The sequence below is a fragment of the Pseudopodoces humilis genome, chromosome 7, assembly GCF_049639895.1.
Source record: "Pseudopodoces humilis isolate 2021_Gansu_Grassland_sample_001 chromosome 7, ASM4963989v1, whole genome shotgun sequence".
Taxonomy (NCBI): domain Eukaryota; kingdom Metazoa; phylum Chordata; class Aves; order Passeriformes; family Paridae; genus Pseudopodoces; species Pseudopodoces humilis.
In genome coordinates, this window is record NC_142206.1 from 10,919,423 (window position 1) to 10,928,678 (window position 9,256).

The 9,256-nt window shown below is 38.0% G+C and overlaps 1 protein-coding gene across 3 annotated transcripts in view; it reads left to right on the top strand.

Moving 5' to 3' along the window:
* PRMT3 (protein arginine methyltransferase 3) overlaps positions 1-4,511 on the top strand; it is a 53,237-nt gene extending 48,726 nt beyond the window's left edge. For all 3 annotated transcript variants that reach the window (XM_005531588.3, XM_014260257.2, XM_014260256.2), the window contains one exon: positions 3,878-4,511. In XM_005531588.3, the coding sequence (XP_005531645.2) occupies positions 3,878-3,987 (110 nt within the window). In that variant the 3' untranslated portion in view covers positions 3,988-4,511. The remainder of the gene's footprint in view (positions 1-3,877) is intronic.
* The last annotated feature ends 4,745 nt before the right edge of the window (positions 4,512-9,256 follow it).

Genomic DNA, 9,256 nt, shown 5'->3' on the forward strand with positions numbered 1-9,256 from the left:
CCTCCCTTTGCAAGTTCTGCAGCTGCAAGGGAATATGGTTCAAACAAACAGCAACAACAATTCGGTTTTCTCAGCATGTTGTCACACTGCTGAGAGAAAGCTTGGGACAAATCTGTACTGTTTAGAATTTCTACTGCAAAAAGTGGTGAATTAAGCCAGTTCTAGGTGAGTGAGTTTGGCCACTGCAGCTCTACATTGTGGAGGGCCTGGCCTTTATCATTCCCTGTGGCAACTCTTTGTGGTGCCTGAGCTATCTGGGAATCTCTGTCACTTGTGCACATACACGTTAACTTAGTTAACAAGTTAGCCACACAAGCTTGCCTTGATCAGCTGGCAGTGCAGGCTTTTTTGCAGCAGCCTCATTCCTGGGTTGTCTTCAGGAGTTGAAACTGTAATTTGGTACAAAAACTCCTCAGAGCATGCATGGAAAAGACAGAACCTCAGGATAGTTTCAGCAGAGGGTGAACAGTGATGCAAGAGAAAGGAGTTGCCAAACAATTTATAAAAGTAGTCAGCCCAGAAGAGTATCACAGGTCAGATGGATGATACCAAAAGGCAGTGCCTGCTGCTCAGAACAGAAACTGTTAGATCACACTGGGCTGGAGATTGAGTAGGAGAAGTGGTCAAGAGGGGAAGGTGGCATTCTGTGCACAGCTGCAGGTGTCTGCAGTTTAAGAGGATGAATGGGAAGATTAAGGATAAGTTCCTGAATTTAAGGGAGATGCTCTTGGTCCCACCACAAACTGTTTCAGTCTTATTTTCCATTGTCAGAAGATGGGTGATATATGGAAACTGCTTTCTACCCAGAGTAATGCTTTGGATACTTGCTCTTTTTTCTGTTGCATGCTAGAACTCAGTGTTGCATGAGATAGTGGGTCCAGTTATTTAAACTAGATTGTGTTTAAATTGTCAGCTTCCAGCAAAGACAACCTTATACAGAGCGGTATCAAATCATGCTGGTTTGTGACTGGGAAGGCACTAACACACTCAGTGGTTCTCTACAGTGCAAAGGATTTGTAAAGGTACTTTTCACCAGCAGTTCAGTTAAGTGTGTTTAGCCCGAAGCCCACTACAGTTTTCTAGCAGCTCTCTGAAACAATTCCAGTGAGCTCTTTCATAAGATTCTTAAATTTTAATGGTGTTCAGAATAAATAATGGTTTGAGTACTGTATTCTTACTTGTCCCATTGTTAGCTTCATAAAACTCTTCCAGGGGAAGAAAAGAAAGAAACCTGAAATACATTGACTGCTGGCTGCCTTTGGTAACTCTTAGAGTCTTTTTTGGGATCAAAGAGGGAGGAGACACCAAGTTGTATTGAAAGGCAGGGTAGTTCCTCACATTACAAGCTCATTGCCATGGGTCATGCCAAGCTTTAAGTAGATGTTATGGATATGTATGTAATGTGTAGAGTCTTTGGTTCTGATCAAATCCTTTATAGACTGAAAAACAGTGATTTGTTTTACCTGAACACTCTTGATGATAGAGAATCTCTGCACTGAGAGATACCTTGGCTCGCAGACTGCAGACTGGCCCTATGTATGATTGTATTGCACAGACATAAGTGACAGATGCAATTGCTTACAGTTTTACTGGTGGTAAAAATCAAAACCAAAATAATGGTTTACTGGTTCAAATGTACAGAGCACAGGTACTGCAGAGCCTGCAATCAGACATGCATTATGTGACAGGGAGTCAGTATGGACATAGGGATGCCTTTTTTCCCATACTAGCCAAGCTTACACAGCACTTCTCCTGAATTCTTCTGCTTTTTCCATTTGGGGGAAAATTTCAAGCCTCCCAAGGGGATAATAAAAGTGTGGAGAGGGGATGGTAATGGATTCTGTTTTGTCCTAATCAAACTGCAGTGGCACTGTGTGGTTTACTTGTATTCAGCTGAGCATGATAAGAGCAAGGTGATACAGCTGAGTCCCAGAGACAGCTTCCTCCAGGCAGCTCCTAGGACAGAGAATGGGGGAAAACATCCGTCATTTTCTATCTACATGACATTGATTAATTGTTCAGAACTGCCTTTTGGTTACTGCTGTTGTTTGCTTCAGCCCTAGGAAAAGGCTGCTCAGAAAAGCACATTTAATGTGGTTACAGCATAAGGAATAGCTAGGAAAAAAATGAATGGAATGCTTTGTTTCATTAACTGTCTTTACAAACAGAATCTGAGGGTTCTGTTCTATGAAGTCAGCTATTTAAGAAATTAATATTTAAGTTTTTGCCTCATTTGTTTTATTGTTTTGTATTAATGTTTTAAATGGGAAGATTGAAGTATGGATTAATTGAAATAATAGAAATTTAATTCTCAGAGGTTCTTTAGTCTTACTGAACTGTTATCACAGGATGTTAAAATAAGTCAAATAGGTCATTTTGTAGCAGTTTTGAAAATCTGTATGTTCCAGACAGGTTAAATTTCCTAGCTGGACTGAGACTATAATGCAATTTTTTCTTTATCTTCCTTCTGTCCTTCTGTCTGGCAAACTTGTCTCTGTTTAAATAATCTGCGAAACTGTTTTCACAATTCTCTGCATATTGCATTGTTGTTATGTCAGTCTTTTGATTCCTAATAACAAAGCTGCACAGGAGTTGTAGTGGAATCTGCAGCTAACTGTTACATGATGGAAAAAACCCAAAAATTATCAATTTTTTTTTTTCTTCTGATCCTTGGTACTATAGTCATTCTTGCTGATAAGTCTTTTTTGATATTTGTACTGCAACCTTTAGCAAAATGCCCTGCATTTATAATTTGGACTTTCTGTCAATTTACTGTTGGTGCATGCGACTGAGAATTGTGCCAAATGGAGACCTCCAAAATTCTTTCTGAATTTGGAACCATATTAATTTTGAAATTGCTATTTGTTTTCATTTTTGCAGTAAGAAAGCTTTTTAACAGGATATTAACAATGGCTTTTAAAATCATAACGTGTAATGAACAGCTGGAAAATAGTTCGGATCCAGTGAGATAGAAAAGTAGCAGCAGTGGATGTGGCTGGTGTGAGTGATGAAGATGAATGGGGCAGGGGAGGCCTGATGGAAGAGTAGCAGGGAACTTCCTGCTGTAGATTGGGATCACAGCCTGATGTAATGTGTTCAGCACAATCATCTGTGAGGATGTAGCTCTTTTGGGTTTAAAATTGGTGGAATTTTAATGCTGAGGTGGCTCAGCAGTGGATTTCCTAAACGCACACATTTACAAATGTGTGTTTGTATTTTGTGGGTTGTATTTTCCTAATTTACAAATTTACAAATAATTCCTTAAATGAAAGGTCTTAATAAGGACTGAAAAGAAATTGAGATTAGGTTTTTCCCTTCTGTGTAAAACCATTTGCTCTGGGTATAACTGAAGGACATAACTATCAACTGTTATGACACTGACACTTTGTAAAAAACAAAACCTGCAATTAATAATGTATATACTTGAAATGCCACAAGGATTTCTATTGTAGTTTCCTACCAGATTAAAAAAAAATAACTGGTCAGAACTTAAATGAAATGCAGTGCAAATACAGAGCACATGGCCCATACAGCAGGAAGGGAATAGGCTTTTGTGGTTACACGGTTTTAGTCCAAAATGGTGAATATATCCAAGGGATACAGTGGTTTTCCAGCCACAAGTGAAATTTTTGGTATATCAGTAATTTGAGTGAACCTCTGAGAAGTGAAGCATTAGCCACAACTCAGCACCTCTCCAGGTTTAACTGCAGTTAGACTTAAATTTGTTGTCAAAAGCTTCAAAAACTTAAACTTCTGTAGACTTTTAAAATTCTGATTTATTTGGAACATCTTCTCATGCAACGTGGATGCAATGCATCTTTGCTGTTACTGTAGGTGATTCAATACTGTAACCAGCGCAATTCTCTTATTTTTTCAGGAGAGGCCCTGAGAGGAAAGATCACAGTCCGCAAAAATAGAAAGGATCCACGGTCCCTCTTCATCACCCTCTCAGTGAAGGACGCACAGCAGATCTACAGCCTTCAGTGAAACTCTGTGCATGTCTGGGAGGGGTTCCATTAAAATGCTGCATCTGACTGCTGATAACTGTTCTGAAATATGCAAAAATGGTAAACTCTTGGGTTTCTCTGTGTGTGCACACAAGAATATGGAAAAGTTACCTACAACTGAGATATACAACAAAATCTGATTCTGCTGCTTTACATGGTGTGAGGAAAGCAAGAAGGATGGTTTGGGTTACCTGAGACTGCTAGGTGAGAGAAAAAATGAGACTAAGGTCTTGCTGTAAGGTACAATAAATATGATCTCTCAATAATGTTTTATTCTTCCACTGGCAAAATGCTTGTATAGTATTTTCTTTATGAAAGAATCAGCTAAATCATGTGTCAGTGCACTTCAGCAGTAGCTGGAAAATCGCAGTGGGAATAAGTTGGGAATTCCAACTGCAGGATTGCTGCAACAAAGTTGGTATTTTTACTACACTTCTGCAGTTGAAAAGTTGTACACATTTCAGTTACGTTTGTCTAAATAAATGAACCCAGTGTGATATATAATGCAGTTGCTGCTTTCCTTGTGTTCTGTGTAATTGGAAATTCTGTCTATCCTGTGATGGCTCATTTATTTGTGCCTACGTTTTTTTCTCTACTAACCTGTTGGGGCATCGGTGGATGGAAGTGTGTATCTTAGCAGCTTTAGGAAAACCAGCAAACAAAAAGCAGTTGCTGGAAGTGTGGATTTGGTTTGGCTTCTTCCAGAAACACTGGACACTCAAAGGTTGACTGGTCAAGGGTGGGGGGGTGTGCATATAGGTATTCATTTTAATTCCCTTTAGGCTCCTTAAATGTCCTGATTAACATGTGGATGTTCAGGAGCTCAGCTCACATAACAGGAATGCTTAGGTACTGATTTTAGATCCCTCAGTTTATGCAAGTGAGACTGCACACAGCCCTTAAATTCTATCTATTTTAGGACAGGCTTTACTATAAAAATCTTCATAAAAAATGAGACAGTTGAACACACAGAAAAAATCAAAGATATAGGTTTTATTTCCCAGGAGTATCTGAGAAGTGGGAATGCTCTACAGTGATAAACGTGTGTGAGTCTCAGTGAGCTGATAACACTTGTCTAGCTTGGTGATATATATCCATTTTGTTCAGGGCCTTTCCAATTTGAATTTTTTTATATTTCTGCATATTCTGTGTTTGTATAAACCAAAGAAGGCAAGAAGAGAAGAAAAAGAATCCAAAGGGAAAGCAGTACAAAGCCCAGTAGAGAGTTTGTGTAGCCATGAGTTGCAGGGCTAAAAATTAAAAGAAGCTTGAAAATGTGTAAATGGTATTTTAAAATGAATAAACAAATAAACCCCCTAAAAACCAACTCTGCCAAGAAGAGAGGATTTGGTATCATCTAGCCAGAAGGAAGATGTTTTGAAATTACTTTCATTAATGTAAAGCCTGAGGAGGGTCATTTAATAAAGGCACTGGATTTTCAAAGAACTTAATACAAAAGTGGACATTGATCTAATGATGACTCTCACAGCATCCTGTGGAAATAACCCATCAATTATAGGGGGCTTTTTTCAGTCTAGCTGTTGAGTAATATGGAATTCATCTGACAGCACAATCAGTTATTTGCATTTCTTAATTGTAACTAAGAATTAAATATTGTAGGAAATGGGATCAATAAATACTCACTTAAAGGGATTCTAATGATTGAATCTGAGGCAGAAAAGTGGAAAGTATTTGGAGCAGAAGTACCTTTGAATTTGTTCAGTGAGAGATAGTAATCCTTCATACAAATGTGATCCTTTATTCTACGGCATATGGTCAATGTGGCCAAAGATGCAAATAATCTGTAGCTGAATTTAAAATAAATAAATAAATAAACAAAATTGTGTGGAAATGGCTGGTATTCTGCACAGTTCATGGAAACATTTCTTTCTCCAGGTGGTAGTAACAACTTGTTCATCAGCCATTGGTGTATCACATTTTAAAATTTTTTTTAATAATTGGGATAGTCACAATTTCAGACCTAAAATTATTACCTCAGTGTGTGCTCATGTATTGAGAACAGAGAGAAAAAAGTAAGTTGTAGAGAGCCTGAATTTCACTTATCATCTGACATAATTTGTCTGTTATAGCAGCTCATCTAAATTTACCTCACAGGATTTCTTTCTTTAACATCTTATGTGACAAAATCTTTTTCTTTTTTTTTTCCCCCGACTAAGCAGTATCAAAATTATATATCATATGGGTTAAATCTCTGTAACTTTGAAATTCAAATAAGGCCTCTCTTAGAGGTCTGTTTTCTCCTGTTCCTCCCTTTCCTTCCTTGGTGCTGCTGTGGACAGATGCAGTTTTTGATACAGAAGCAAATCCCACTGGTGACTGCTGCTCTCCACTGCTCATTCTTCACCTCATGATGCTCGTCTGACATGATCCACAGAGCTGTTTGCTGCTGGCTCCTTTCCAGAGCATCTCTTGTATCTGGCCTTTGGGTTTTTCTTGTTCTGGGGTGTTTTGTTGGTTTTCATTTTGTTTGAATTTCTAATGTGCCGTGACAGCATTCCCTTATTTCTGATGACCAAACCTGTCCCGTCCTATGCTACTCCTCTTCTCCCTGATCCTTTCATCTGAAATGTTGAATGTGCAGCTAATTCTTGGGAGATGCTACAACCCCTGTACAAATCTAATCTTTGCTTCAGCAACCAGTGCTGCTTCGAGTGTGCTTGATTTGCAGGCATAACAGAAAGGTGATGCAGATGTAGTAAGACAGATACAGACAAAGGGTTGTCACAGGCCTTGAAATATATGAATAAATTGTTGCTAATGGAAAACTGCAAAAGCACATTAAAAAATCTGATTTGGTCTATGATGCATATCTAGGAGGATATAAAGAAAAAAGAAATATGATTGGTAATTTCAGGTCAGTTGTCAGATGCATGAAGATGGAATTGTGATACCGTCCTTAATGTGTAATTTCATGCATAAACAAAGCCTTTTCTTCAACATCAGAAAATTTAGGACCCTTAATTCACTTTATAAATTCATTTTGTGAAACTTGCACTCAACAAAGGGCAAATGAATACATGGGAGTAAAGGCATGTCTTGTTTCCCAAGAGGATAAAATTTCCCTGACCCAAATTAAAGGTGGCAACTAGAAGTTTAATGGGGAAGTGTCTTAATTTGCAAAACCAGGGAACCTGTGCAGTAGGTATTAGCAGTGTCATGTGAGTTTGTATATAGGAGTGTTCTTTGGGAGGTTGGGTGTTGTTTTTTTTTTTTTGGAAAGTATGTTTTTGCCCTGCTTAATAATGAAGTCCAGCACTTCTGAAGAACTTTGTGTGGACAGAAGTTTTTAGTGTTTAATCCCATAGTTAATCTTATTCTCTAGGAGTGTTCTTAACCAGGAGTTATCAATCTCTATTCATGCTGAAGCAATTTGCATTATACTTAGCCCAAAGTCAGAGGAGTTAAGATTGGCCAGTGTCGCTAAAGGACATGGAATGATTCACACATAGTGGTATGGCAAGAAAGGAAGTAACTTCATTTTCTGACTCCACTATTTATAGATTCTTGACAATGACCAGGGATTGGATAACTAAGTTACCACCTTCCCAATCACACTGGTTATGTGAAACATCCATCAAAGACATTTCTTAGAAGGAATGTGTAAACACGTTTATAGTTACTTTCCTGGGAAAGTAACTAAAACTATGAAAACAAGATCAGAAGCTTTAGTTTTCAGGGCGACAGGCCAGTGATTCATAAAAATTCTTTTAATATTCAGATAAAACCTGGAGGTTGGCCTGTCTTCTACTTGCAAATCTGTGCACATAGTCTTTGTACTTAAATAACTCACCTGAAATGGTATGGATGCTCACAGCTCTACTTCTTATTTAGAAGCTAATGATATGTTGGGTTTTGTTTTTTTAAAATCTTGTCTTCTGCAATGCTTTTAAATGTTTCACTAAGCTGTAAAATTGTCTTTCTGCTTCTACTCATCAGAGAACAGCTAAACAAGACTGACAAACTTGGAAGCTTCTGGTCCCTGGTTAATTACTCTTCAGTGAGCACCATACTGGCGTCTCTTAATCAGATTTTTGTGTGTACACCTCAGTTTGACCTTCTAAATTCTGTCTTGTGGGGTATGCTGTAATGAGACAGATCCAGCTTTTGTGATCCAGAATAAAGCAAAGCCTCAATTTTAAATAAAGCTCCACAGAGCTGGTTTGGGAGATACAGCTTTTAACTAAAAATGTAGGCTGCTAGCTAAGTTTGAAGAGTTTTATTTCAAGGATGTTTCTCTGCTCGCTGTTTAACAGTGCCTGATGTTCCCAGCAGTAATGACTCTTAGCATTTTTTGTCCCTGGTTTAATGTATCTGAAGGAAAAATTGCAAAGTGTGTCTTCCCCGAGGTTTGTGGAGTGACACAGCCTAGCTGTGGCTGGAAGAGGTAGGAGGCGGAGTTGGAAAATCAAGGGTTGAAAGTAAAGGTTTGTGTGAAGACTAAAGTGATGATTTTATTTTTAGAAACCAGGTTTAGAGGTACATTTTGCTACTGCTTTTACTACATGGATTAACTGCATAGTGACAGCATTTATGAGTGTTCAAAGGCAACCAAAAAGAAGGTCATGGGCATATATCTGAAGACACAAACTTTGAATGGAATGGCAAAGACATTTTACATTATTTTGTTTATCCAGACATAGACAGATGTTAAAGCTGGTGAAGCAGTGACATCTAATTAAAAGACAAATACCTTATTACATGGAAAGGGAAATTGGAGGGAAAATCTGGCTTTTAATGTTATGAGCACTGCAGACAAATTTGCAGAAGGACGTACGTGATTAAATAGGTGTAGAAAACATCCAGTTTGAATTACTTTTATATAACTTGACAGAAACCTGAAGATAGTTCAGTTTTCCCAGCTTAGTAAAAGTTTAAACACATACTGTTCGATACAATTTTTGACCTTATATTAAAATCATAGGTCAATAAATAACTTCACAGGGAAAAGTGGTATTGGTAAATACTAATTTAATGGTATTGTTGAGCAGCAAAGACAGAAGGAGAAGCCTTCCTGCTGGTGAGGTACCATGCACACAGGAATTATTAACAGGATATTTAAAAAGCTCATTTTTTTCAGCACCTGAATGTAATGTGTAAATGTCTGTTTCCTGGCACCCACCAATTGGCTCAGAATTTTTATCTGCTTTGTTAATTCCCACATATATCAAAACAGAAACAAACTTCATTTCTATCCCTTTCTGAATGGCAATGGTGTTACTGGGTTTCTT